General features: G+C 40.5%; 1 protein-coding gene across 1 annotated transcript in view; it reads right to left on the bottom strand.

Annotated features, from left to right (window-relative positions):
• MED13 (mediator complex subunit 13) overlaps positions 1 to 13,870 on the bottom strand; it is a 1,182,528-nt gene that overhangs the window by 1,090,452 nt on the left and 78,206 nt on the right. The window contains exon 2 of the mRNA XM_053707341.1: positions 13,360 to 13,594. Within this exon, the coding sequence (XP_053563316.1) occupies positions 13,360 to 13,594 (235 nt within the window). The remainder of the gene's footprint in view (positions 1 to 13,359; positions 13,595 to 13,870) is intronic.

Raw genomic sequence — 13,870 nt, 5'->3', positions numbered from 1 at the left:
ACATATAGCAAGTATGTGAAAGAGGTAAATTATGGTTGAACATACATATAGCTAAAATTCTAGGTTTTGTTTACATTCAGAATTTGGAGAATAGCTTCCATCCTTAAGGGGTTAAGGTCTATTTCTCAACTTTGTATGTTTAATGTTATAACATTTTTGCTGTCATTTCTGCAGACTAAAATTCCCATTTTGAAGAACTACAAAACCAAGAATAAGTGATAATATATTCTAGACAGAAAATACTCCAAATAATCTCACAAAAAAAACAAAAATTTCAGGTCACATTAAAGTTTAAAAAAAAATAAAAATCTGATTTTAATCATTGATTTTTATCCACACTGACTGCATAAATACAGTTGTGCTCATAAGTTTACATACCCTGGCAGAATTTATGATTTCTTGGCCATTATTCAGAGAATATGAATGATAACACAAAAACTTTTCTTTCACTCATGGTTAGTGTTTGGCTGAAGCCATTTATTATCCATCAACTGTGTTTACTCTTTTTAAAATTATAATGACAACAGAAACTACCCAAATGACCCTGATCAAAAGTTTACATACCCTGGTGATTTTGGCCTGATAACATGCACACAAGTTGACACAAAGGGGTTTGAATGGCTATTAAAAAGGTAACCATCCTCACATGTGATCTGTTTGCTTGTAATTAGTGTGTGTGTATAAAAGGTCAATGAGTTTCTGGTCTCCTGACAGACCCTTGCATCTTTAATCCAGTGCTGCACTGACGTTTCTAGATTCTGAGTTATGGGGAAAGCAAAAGAATTGTCAAAGGATCTGCAAGAAAAGGTAGTTGAACTGTATAAAACAAGAAAGGGATAAAAAAACAGAATTTATGCTTACCTGATAAATTTCTCTTACGGTGTATCCAGTCCACGGCTTCATTCTTACTTGTGGGATATTCTCAATCCCTACAGGAAGTGGCAAAGAGAGCACACAGCAGAGCTGTCCATATAGCTCCCCTCAGGCTCCGCCCCCCCAGTCATTCGACCGACGGTTAGGATAAAACGGAGAACCAAACTGTGTAGTGGTGACTGTAGTTTTACAAAAAATAAATTTTAACCTGACTTAATTGCCAGGGCGGGCCGTGGACTGGATACACCGTAAGAGAAAGAAATTTATCAGGTAAGCATAAATTCTGTTTTCTCTTACATTGGTGTATCCAGTCCACGGATTCATCCTTACTTGTGGGAACCAATACCAAAGCTTTAGGACACGGATGAAGGGAGGGAACAAGTCAGGTAACCTAAACGGAAGGCACCACTACTTGCAAAACCTCTCTCCCAAAAAAATAGCCTCCGAAGAAGCAAAAGTATCGAATTTGTAAAATTTGGCAAAAGTATGCAGTGAAGACCAAGTCGCTGCTTTACAAATCTGTTCAACAGAAGCCTCATTCTTGAAAGCCCATGTGGAAGCCAAAGCTCTGGTGGAAAGAGCTGTAATTCGTTCAGGAGGCTGCTGTCCAGCAGTCTCATAAGTCAATCGGATAATGCTTTTCAGCCAAAAGGAGAGGAAGCAATAGCGTTTTGACCTCTCCTCTTACCAGAATAGACAACAAACAAGGATGACGTGTGTCTGAAATCTTTAGTTGCTTTTAAATAGAATTTTAAAGCACGAACCACATCAAGATTGTGTAACAGCCATTCCTTCTTAGAAACTGAATTAGGAACAATGATTTCCTGGTTAATATTCTTATTAGAAACCACTTTCGGAAGGAAACCAGGTTTTGTACGCAAAACAACCTTATCTGCATGTAACACCAGATAGGGTGAATTACACTGCAAAGCAGACAATTCTGTAACTCTTCGAGCAGAAGAAATAGTTACCAAAAACAAAACTTTCCAAGATAATCACTTAATATCTATGGAATGTAAAGGTTCAAACGGAACCCCTTGAAGAACTAAATTTAGACTCCATGGAGGAGCCACAGGTTTATAGACAGGCTTGATTCTGACTAAAGCCTGAGCAAATGCTTGAACGTCTGGTACTTCCGCCAGACGACTGTGTAACAGAATAGACAGAGCAGATATCTGTCCCTTTAAGGAACTAGCTGACAATACTTTCTCCAATCCTTCTTGGAGAAATGACAAAATCCTAGGAATCCTAATCTTACTCCACGAGTAACCCTTGGATTCACACCAACAAAGATATTTCCGCCATATCTTATGGTAAATTTTCCTGGTGACAGGCTTTCTAGCCTGGATCAAAGTATCTATAACTGATCCAGAGAACCCACGCTTAGATAGAATTAAGCGTTCAACCTCCAAGCAGTCAGTTGCAGAGAACTAGATTTGGATGCTTGAATGGACCTTGAATTAGAAGATCCTGCCTCGATGGCAGTGTCCATGGTGGAACAGATGACATGTCCACTAGGTCTGCATACCAAGTCCTGGGTGGCCACGCAGGCACTATCAAAATTACCAAAGCCTTCTCCAGTTTGATTCTGGCTACCAGACGAGGGAGAAGGGGAAACGGTGGAAAAACATAAACCAGATTGAAGGACCACGGCGCTACTAGAGCATCTATCAATGCCGCCTTGGGGTCCGTGGACCTGGACCTGGATCCGTAAAGAGAAAGTTTGGAGTTCTGACGGGACGCCATCAGATCCAACTCTGGAATACCCCATAGCTGGGTAAGCTGAGCAAAAACCTCCAGAAGGAGTTCCCACTCCCCCGGCTGAAAAGTCTGACGACTCAGAAAATCCGCTTCCCAGTTGTCTATTCCTGGGATGTGAATTGCAGATAGATGGCAGGAGTGATCCTCCGCCCATTTGATGATCTTGGATACTTCTTTCATCGCTAGGGAACTCTCTGTTCCTCCCTGATGATTGATGTACGCTACAGTCGTGATGTTGTCCGACTGAAACCTGATGAACCTGGCCTCCGCTAGTTGAGGTCATGCCTGGAGCATGTTGAATATCGCTCTCAGTTCCAAAACGTTTATCGGGAGAAGAGACTCTTCCCGAGACCATAGGCCCTGAGCTTTCAGGGAGTCCCAGACCGCACCCCAGCCTAACAGACTGGAATCGGTCGTGACAATGATCCACTCTGGTCTGCGGAAGCACATTCCCTGAGACAGGTGATCCTGAGACAACCACCAGAGAAGATAATCTCTGGTTTTCTGGTCCATTTGTATCTAACTAACACCACATTCCCTTTACACTCCCGTGGAGATGCTACTTGTTAGAGCGGCAAAGAGAATGACTGGGGGGGTGGAGCCTGAGGGGAGCTATATGGACAGCTCTGCTGTGTGCTCTCTTTGCCACTTCATGTAGGGATTGAGAATATCCCACAAGTAAGGATGAATCCGTGGACTGGATACACCAATGTAAGAGAAAAGATATCCAAGGAATTGAGAATGCAAATCAGCAGTGTTCAAACTCTAATAAAGAAGTGGAAAATGAGGGGTTCTGTTGAAACCAAACCACGGTCAGGTAGACCAACTAAAATTTCAGCCACAACTGCCAGGAAAATTGTTTGGGATGCAAAGAAAAACCCACAAACAACATCAGGTGAAATACAGGACTCTCTGAAAACATGTGGTGTGGCTGTTTCAAGATACGCAATAAGGAGGCACTTGAAGAAAGATGGGCTGCATGGTCGAGTCGCCAGAAGAAAGGCATTACTACACAAATACCACAAACTATCCCGCTTACAATACGCCAAACAGCACAGAGACAAGCCTCAAACCTTCTGGCACAGTCATTTGGAGTGATGAGACCAAAAACATAATTTATGTAAGAACTTACCTGATAAATTCATTTCTTTCATATTAGCAAGAGTCCATGAGCTAGTGACGTATGAGATATACATTCCTACCAGGAGGGGCAAAGTTTCCCAAACCTTAAAATGCCTATAAATACACCCCTCACCACACCCACAATTCAGTTTAACGAATAGCCAAGAAGTGGGGTGATAAGAAAAAAGTGCAAAAGCATATAAAATAAGGAATTGGAATAATTGTGCTTTATACAAAAAAATCATAACCACCACAAAAAAGGGCGGGCCTCATGGACTCTTGCTAATATGAAAGAAATGAATTTATCAGGTAAGTTCTTACATAAATTATGTTTTCTTTCATGTAATTAGCAAGAGTCCATGAGCTAGTGACGTATGGGATAATGACTACCCAAAATGTGGATCTTTCCACGCAAGAGTCACTAGAGAGGGAGGGATAAAATAAAGACAGCCAATTCCTGCTGAAAATAATCCACACCCAGAAAAAAGTTTAATGAAAAACATAAGCAGAAGATTCAAACTGAAACCACTGCCTGAAGTACTTTTCTACCAAAAACTGCTTCAGAAGAAGAAAACACATCAAAATGGTAGAATTTAGTAAAAGTATGCAAAGAGGACCAAGTTGCTGCTTTGCAAATCTGATCAACCGAAGCTTCATTCCTAAACGCCCAGGAAGTAGAAACTGACCTAGTAGAATGAGCTGTAATCCTTCGAGGCGGAATTTTACCCAACTCGACATAGGCATGATGAAATAAAGATTTCAACCAAGATGCCAAAGAAATGGCAGAAGCTTTCTGGCCTTTTCTAGAACCGGAAAAGATGACAAATAGACTAGAAGTCTTTCGGAAAGACTTAGTAGCTTCAACATAATATTACAAAGCTCTAACAGCATCCAAAGAATGCAATGATTTCTCCTTAGAATTCATAGGATTAGGACATAATGAAGGAACCACAATTTCTCTACTAATGTTGTTAGAATTCACAACCTTAGGTAAAAAATTCAAAAGAAGTTCGCAGCACCGCCTTATCCTGATGCAAAATCAGAAAAGGAGACTCACAAGAAAGAGCAGATAATTCAGAGACTCTTCTGGCAGAAGAGATGGCCAAAAGAAACAAAACTTTCCAAGAAAGTAATATAACGACCAAAGAATGCATGGGTTCAAAAGGAGGAGCTTGAAGAGCCCCCAGAACCAAATTCAAACTCCAAGGAGGAGAAATTGACTTAATGACAGGTTTTATACGAACCAAAGCTTGTACAAAACAATGAATATCAGGAAGATTAGCAATCCTTCTCTGAAAAAAGAACAGAAAGAGCAAAGATTTGTCTTTTCAAGGAACTTGCGGACAAACCTTTATCTAAGCCATCCTGAAGAAACTGTAAAATTCTCGGTATTCAAAAAGAATGCCAAGAAAAAAAGATGAGAAAGACACTAAGAAATATAAGTCTTCCAGACTCTATAATATATCTCTCTAGATACAGATTTACGAGCCTGTCACATAGTATCAATCACAGAGTCAGAGAAACCTCTTTGACCAAGAATCAAGCGTTCAAACTCCATACCTTAAAATTTAAGGATTTGAGAACCTGATGGAAAAAAGGACCTTGCAACAGAAAGTCTGGTCTTAACGGAAGAGTCCACAGCTGGCAAGAGGCCATCCGGACAAGATCCGCATACCAAAACCTGTGAGGCCATGCTGGAGCTACCAGCAGGACAAACGAGCATTCTTTTAGAATCTTGGAGAATACTCTTGGAAGAAGAACTAGAGGCGGAAAGATATAGGCAGGATGATACTTGTAAGGAAGTGATAATGCATCCACTGCCTCCGCCCGAGGATCCCGGGATCTGGACAGATACCAGGGAAGTTTCTTGTTTAGATGAGAAGTCATCAGATCTATTTCTGGGAGTTCCCACATTCGAACAATCTGAAGAAATACCTCTGGGTGAAGAGACCATTCGCCCGGATGCAACGTTTGGCGACTGAGATAATCCGCTTCCCAATTGTCTATACCTGGGATATGAACCGCAGAGATTAGACAGGAGCTGGATTCCGCCCAAACCAAAATTCGAGATACTTCTTTCATAGCCAGAGGACTGTGAGTCCCTCCTTGATGATTGATGTATGCCACAGTTGTGACATTGTCGATCTGAAAACAAATGAACAACTCTCTCTTCAGAAGAGGCCAAGACTGAAGAGCTCTGAAAATTGCACGGAGTTCCAAAATATTGATCGGTAATCTCACCTCCTGAGATTCCCAAACCCCTTGTGCCGTCAGAGACCCCCACACAGCTCCCCAACCTGTAAGACTTGCATCTGTTGAGATTATAGTCCAGGTCGGAAGAACAAAGAAGCCCCCTGAACTAAACGATGGTGATCTGTCCACCATGTCAGAGAGTGTCGTATAATCGGTTTAAAGATATTAATTGAGATATCTTTGTGTAATCCCTGCACCATTGGTTCAGCATACAGAGCTGAAGAGGTCGCATGTGAAAACGAGCAAAGGAGATCGCATCCGATGCGGCAGTCCTAAGACCTAAAATTTCCATGCATAAAGCTACCAAAGGGAATGATTGTGACTGAAGGTTTTGACAAGCTGATATCAATGTTAAACTTCTCTTGTCTGACAAGGACAGAGTCAGACACTGAATCTATCTGGAAACCTAAAAAGGTTACCCTTGTCTGAGGAATCAATGAACTGATTGGTAAATTGATCCTCCAACCATGATCTTGAAGAAACAACACAAGTCGATTCGTATGAGATTCTGCGAAAATGTGAAGACTGAGCAAGTACCAAGATATCGTCCAAATAAGGAAATACCAAAACCCTGTTCTCTGATTACAGACAGAAGGGCACCGAGGACCTTTGAAAAAATTCTTGGAGCTGATGCTAGGCCAAACGGTAGAGCCACAAAACTGGAAATGCTTGTCTAAAAAGAGAATCTCAGAAACTAAAAGTGATCTGGATGAATCGGAATATGCAGATATGCATCCTGTAAATCTATTGTAGACATATAATGCCCTTGCTAAACAAAAGGCAGGATAGTCCTACAGTTACCATCTTGAATGTTGGTATCCGTACATAACGATTCAATATTGATAGATCCGGAACTGGTCTGAAGGAATTGACCTTCTTTGGTACAATGAAGAGATAGAATAAAACCCCAGCCCCTGTTCCAGAACTGGAACTGGCATAATTACTCCAGCCAAATCTAGATCTGAAACACATTTCAGAAATGCTGAGCCTTTGCTGTGTTTACTGGGACACGGGAAAGAAAAAAATCTCTTTGCAGGAGGCCTTAACTTGAAGCCAATTCTGTACCTTTCTGAAACAATGTTCTGAAACCAGAGATTGTGAACGGAATTGATCCAAATTTCTTTGAAAAAACGTAATCTGCCCCATACCAGCCGAGCTGGAATGAGGGCCGCACCTTCATGGGTACTTAGGAGCTGGCTTTAGGTTTCTATAAGGCTTGGATATATTCCAAACTGGAAATGGTTTCCAAACTGATACCGCTCCTGAGGATGAAGGATCAGGCTTTTGTTCCTTGTTGTGAGGAAAGGAACGAAAACGATTATTAGACCTAAATTTACCTTAGATTTTTTATCCTTTGGTAAAAAAGTTCCCTTCCCTCCAGTAACAGTTGAGATAATAGAATCCAACTGAGAACCGAATAATTTATTACCCTGGAAAGAAAGGGAAAGCAAAGTTGACTTAGAAGACATATCAGCATTCCAAGTTTTAAGCCATAAAGCTTTTCTAGCTAAAATAGCTAGAGACATATACCTGACATCAACTCTAATGATATCAAAAGATGGTATCACAAATAAAATTATTAGCATGTTATAGAATAATAATAATGCTATAAAATTATGATCTGTTACTTGTTGCGCTAAAGCTTCTAACCAAAAAGTTGAAGCTGCAGCAACATCCGCTAAAAATATAGCAGGTCTAAGAAGATTACCTGAACATAAGTAAGCTTTTCTTAGAAAGGATTCAATTTTCCTATCTAAAGGATCCTTAAATGAAGTACTATCTGCCGTAGGAATAGTAGTACGTTTAGCAGGAGTAGAGACAGCCCCATTAACCTTAGGGATTTTGTCCCAAAAAACTCTAATCTGTCAGATGGCACAGGATATAATTGCTTAAACGTTTAGAAGGAGTAAATGAATTACCCAAATTATTCCATTCCCTGGAAATTACTTCAGAAATAGCATCAGGGAGATTAAACACTTCTGGAATAACTACAGGAGATTTAAAAACCTTATTTAAACGTTTACATTTAGTATCAAGAGGACCAGAATCCTCTATTTCTAATGCAATTAATACTTCTTTAAATAAAGAACGAATAAATTCCATCTTGAACAAATAAAAAGATTTATCAGCATCAACCTCTGAGACAGAAACCTCTGAACCAGAAGAACCATTATCAGTATCAGAATGATGATGTTCATTTAAAAATTCATCTGAAAAAAGAGAAGTTTTAAAAGACTTTTATGTATACTAGAAGGAGAAATAACAGACATAGCCTTCTTAATGGATTTAAAAAAATAAAAACAGAATTTATGTTTACCTGATAAATTACTTTCTCCAACGGTGTGTCCGGTCCACGGCGTCATCCTTACTTGTGGGATATTCTCTTCCCCAACAGGAAATGGCAAAGAGCCCAGCAAAGCTGGTCACATGATCCCTCCTAGGCTCCGCCTTCCCCAGTCATTCGACCGACGTAAAGGAGGAATATTTGCATAGGAGAAATCATATGATACCGTGGTGACTGTAGTTAAAGAAAATAAATCATCAGACCTGATTAAAAAACCAGGGCGGGCCGTGGACCGGACACACCGTTGGAGAAAGTAATTTATCAGGTAAACATAAATTCTGTTTTCTCCAACATAGGTGTGTCCGGTCCACGGCGTCATCCTTACTTGTGGGAACCAATACCAAAGCTTTAGGACACGGATGATGGGAGGGAGCAAATCAGGTCACCTAGATGGAAGGCACCACGGTTTGCAAAACCTTTCTCCCAAAAATAGCCTCAGAAGAAGCAAAAGTATCAAATTTGTAAAATTTGGTAAAAGTGTGCAGTGAAGACCAAGTCGCTGCCTTACATATCTGATCAACAGAAGCCTCGTTCTTAAAGGCCCATGTGGAAGCCACGGCCCTAGTGGAATGAGCTGTGATTCTTTCAGGAGGCTGCCGTCCGGCAGTCTCATAAGCCAATCTGATGATACTTTTAAGCCAAAAAGATAGAGAGGTAGAAGTTGCTTTTTGACCTCTCCTTTTACCAGAATAAACAACAAACAAGGAAGATGTTTGTCTGAAATCCTTTGTAGCATCTAAATAGAATTTTAGAGCACGGACAACGTCCAAATTGTGTAACAAACGTTCCTTCTATGAAACTGGATTCAGACACAAAGAAGGTACAACTATCTCCTGGTTAATATTTTTGTTGGAAACAACCTTCGGAAGAAAACCAGGCTCAGTACGTAAAAACCACCTTATCTGCATGGACCAGATAGGGCGGAGAACACTGCAGAGCAGATAACTCAGAAACTCTTCTAGCAGAAGAAATTGCAACCTAAAACAAAACTTCCCAAGATAATAACTTAATATCTATGGAATGTAAGGGTTCAAACGGAACCCCTTGAAGAACTGAAAGAACTAGATTAAGACTCCAGGGAAGAGTCAAAGGTCTGTAAACAGGCTTGATTCTAACCAGAGCCTGAACAAACGCTTAAACGTCTGGCACAGCTGCCAGCCTTTTGTGAAGTAAAACAGATAAAGCAGAGATCTGTCCCTTCAGAGAACTCGCAGAAAATCCTTTCTCCAAACCTTCTTGTAGAAAGGAAAGAATCTTAGGAATTTTTATCTTGTTCCATGGGAATCCTTTAGATTCACACCAACAGATATATTTTTTCCAGATATTATGGTAAATTTTTCTAGTTACAGGCTTTCTAGCCTGAATAAGAGTATCTATTACAGAATCTGAAAACCCACGCTTTGATAAAATCAAGCGTTCAAACTCCAAGCAGTCAGTTGGAGGAAAACCAGATTCGGATGTTCGAATGGACCCTGAATAAGAGGGTCCTGTCTCAAAGGTAGCTTCCATGGTGGAGCCGATGACACATTCACCAGGTCTGCATACCAAGTCCTGCGTGGCCACACAGGAACTATCAAGGTCACCGAAGCCCTCTCCAGATTGATCCTGGCTACCAGCCTGGGAATGAAAGGAAACGGTGGGAATACATAAGCTAGGTTGAAGATCCAAGGTGCTACTATTGTATCCAATAGAGTCGCCTTGGGATCCCTGGATTTGGACCCGTAACAAGGGACCATGAAGTTCTGACGAGAGGCCATCAGAACCAAGTCTGGAATGCCCCATAATTGAGTTATTTGGGCAAAGATTTCCAGATGGAGTTCCCACTCCCCCGGATGCTCCTCCATCGCCAGGGAACTCCTTGTTACCCCCTGATGGTTGATATATGTAACAGTCGTCATGATGACTGATTGAAACCTTATGAATTTGGCCTTTGCTAGTCGAGGCCAAGCCTTGAGAGCATTGAATATCGCTCTCAGTTCCATTATGTTTATCGGGAGAAGAGAGTCTTCCCGAAACCATAGACCCTGAGTTTTCAGGGGTTCCCAGACCGCGCCCCAGCCCACCAGACTGGCGTCGGTCGTGACAATGACCTATTCTGGTCTGCGGAAGCTCATTCCCTGTGACAGGTTGTCCAGGGTCAGCCACCAACGGAGAGAATCTCTGGTTATTTGATCTACTTGTATCGTCGGAGACAAGTCTGTATAATCCCCATTCCACAGTCTGAGCATGCCCAGGTGCAATGGTCTTAGATGAATTCGTGCAAAAGGAACTATGTCCATTGCCGCAACCATCAACCCTATTACTTCCATGGACTGCGCTATGGAAGGAAGAACAGAATGAAGTACCTGACAATTCTAACCAGAGCCTGAGAAAATCCTTTCTCCAAATTTAAACACCAAAAAACTCTAAGCCATCTCCGTGGAGATGTTGCCTGTACAACGGCAAAGAGAATGACTGGGGAAGGCGGAGCCTAGGAGGGATCATGTGACCAGCTTTGCTGGGCTCTTTGCCATTTCCTGTTGGGGAAGAGAATATCCCACAAGTAAGGATGACGCCGTGGACCGGACACACCTATGTTGGAGAAATCTCTTATGTTATCAGGAACACTCTGAAAATTAGATGTTGACGGAACAGCAACAGGTAATGTAACAGTACTAAAGGAAATTTTATCTGCAATAATAAGTTTGTCATGACATGCAATACAAACAACAGCTGGAGAAACAGATAACAAAAATTTATAGCAGATACACTTAGCTTGGTAGCTCCAGCACCGGGCAGCGATTTTCCTGAAGTATCTTCTGACTCAGTTGCAACGTGGAACATCTTGCAATATGTAATAGAAAAAACAACATATAAAGCAAAATTGATCAAATTCCTTAAATGACAGTTTCAGGAATGGGAAAAAAATGCCAGTGAACAAGCTTCTAGCAACCAGAAGCAATAAATAATGAGACTTAAATAATGTGGAGACAAAAATGACGCCCATATTTTTTAGCGCCAAATAAGACGCCCACATTATTTGGCGCCTAAATGCTTTTGGCGCCAAAAATGATGCTACATCCGGAACGCCGACACTTTTGACGCAAAAAAACACGTCAAAAAATGACGCAACTTCCGGCGACACGTACGACGCCGGAAACAGAAAAAAAAATTTTGCGCCAAAAAAGTCCGCGCCAAGAATGACGCAATAAAATGAAGCATTTTCAGCCCCCGCGAGCCTAACAGCCCACAGGGAAAAAGTCAAATTTTTTAAGGTAAGAAAAAATGATTGAAACAAATGCATTATCCCAAGTATGAAACTGACTGTCTGAAAATAAGGAATGTTGAACATCCTGAGTCAAGGCAAATAAATGTTTGAATACATATATTTAGAACTTTATAAAAAAAAGTGCCTAACCATAGCTTAGAGTGTCACAGAAAATAAGCTTACTTACTTACCCCAGGACACTCATCTACATGTTGTAGAAAGCCAAACCAGTACTGAAACGAAAATCAGCAGAGGTAATGGTATATATATATATATATATATATAAGAGTATATCGTCGATCTGAAAAGGGAGGTAAGAGATGAATCTCTACGACCGATAACAGAGAACCTATGAAGTAGACCCCGTAGAAGGAGATCACTGCATTCAAATAGGCAATACTCTCCTCACATCCCTCTGACATTCACTGCACGCTGAGAGGAAAACCAGGCTCCAACTTGCTGCGGAGCGCATATCAACGTAGAATCTAGCACAAACTTACTTCACCACCTCCATAGGAGGCAAAGTTTGTAAAACTGAATTGTGGGTGTGGTGAGGGGTGTATTTATAGGCATTTTGAGGTTTGGGAAACTTTGCCCCTCCTGGTAGGAATGTATATCCCATACGTCACTAGCTCATGGACTCTTGCTAATTACATGAAAGAAATTGAGCTTTTTGGCAATAACCATAAACGCTACATTTGGAGAGGAGTCAAGGCCTATGATGAAAGGTACACCATTCCTACTGTGAAACACAGAGGTGGATCACTGATGTTTTGGGGATGTGTGCGCTACAAAGGCACAGGAAATTTGGTCAGAATTGATGCCAAGATGAATGCAGTATGTTATCAAAAACACTGGAGGAAAATTTGAATTCATCAGCCCGAAAGCTATGCATGGGACGTACTTGGACATTCCAACATGACAATGATCCTAAACACAAGTACACGTCGACCTGTCATTGGCTACAGCAGAATAAAGTGAAGGTTCTGGAGTGGCAATCTCAGTCTCCTGACCTCAATATTATTGAGCCACTCTGGGGAGATCTCAAATGTGCAGTTCATGCAAGACAGCCCAAGAATTTACAGGAACTAGATGTTTTTTTGCCAGGAAGAATGGGCAGCTTGACCATCTGAGAAGAGAGAGACTCATCCACAAATACCACAAAAGACTTCAAGCTGTCATTGATGTTAAAGGGGGCAAAACACGGAATTAAGAACTGGGGTATGTAAACTTTGATCAGGGTCATTTGGGTAGTTTCTGTTGTCATTATGATTTAAAAAGAGTAAACACAGTTGATTGATAATAAATGGTTTCAGCCAAACACTTAGCATGAGTGAAAGAAAAGTTTGTGTTATTCATATTCTCTGAAAAATGGCAAAGAAATCAATTCTGCCAGTGTATGTAAACTTATGAGCACAACTGTAAGTGTTTCATAGCATACTTATGCAACCAAATGTATGTTTTTCTTTAACCGTTGTGTCATATTTTGCACCTTAACAAGGTATGTTTTATTAATCAAATGGCACCAATCCCAATAAAATTCACGTTAATTTCAGATTGGCCATTTCCATATTTTGTAGTGCTACAAAGGGTGAATACATATGCAAGGAACATCTCATGTCTCTCAAAAAAAAAAAAAAAAAAAAAAAAAAAAAACACACACACAACACTGAAATGTATTAATAGCAGCCACACGTCAAAAGATTCAATTGCCTTTTCTACATTACATAATTAGAGTTTTTTCCTGCATTAGCCTTACCTCCTAAATCATGATGTATTAGGTCATTAAAATTTGGGTCTTCTCCCCACCAAAATATCCAAAGCTCTCTACGACCTGGAAGTTGATCTTGTCTCCAGACACTCAGGACATCTGCCTTTAGACATCGACTGAAGCTGCTCAGAATTGGATCTTCTTCTGTTACAGGAAAGAGGATTGGCGCAGAAGTAGGACCTTGCCAAATATACCGTTTCCATTTGATGCCCTTAAGATCAGCCTGTAATCAAACATTTTTTAAACTTAATTACAAATAATAAAAAAAACTAAAATTAAAAAAAAAGGAGGGGGAAAAAAAAAGTTTTTAAAAAACAAAATTAAATGAAAATTAAATCATGAAAAAACCAGCAACTGACCTACCAAAATTAAATCAAGTTACACAAATGAAAAGCACAAACTGTATTCCCCCAACTACATGAATTTTGAAGGTAACAATCATATACTATTATTACAGGGCTTGATAAGTGCTTCCCCGAGGACAACTGCAGTACTTTTA

The sequence above is a fragment of the Bombina bombina genome, chromosome 3 (genome assembly GCF_027579735.1).
Source record: "Bombina bombina isolate aBomBom1 chromosome 3, aBomBom1.pri, whole genome shotgun sequence".
Classification (NCBI taxonomy): Eukaryota; Metazoa; Chordata; class Amphibia; order Anura; family Bombinatoridae; genus Bombina; species Bombina bombina.
This window is presented reverse-complemented; position numbering and strand designations above follow the sequence as displayed.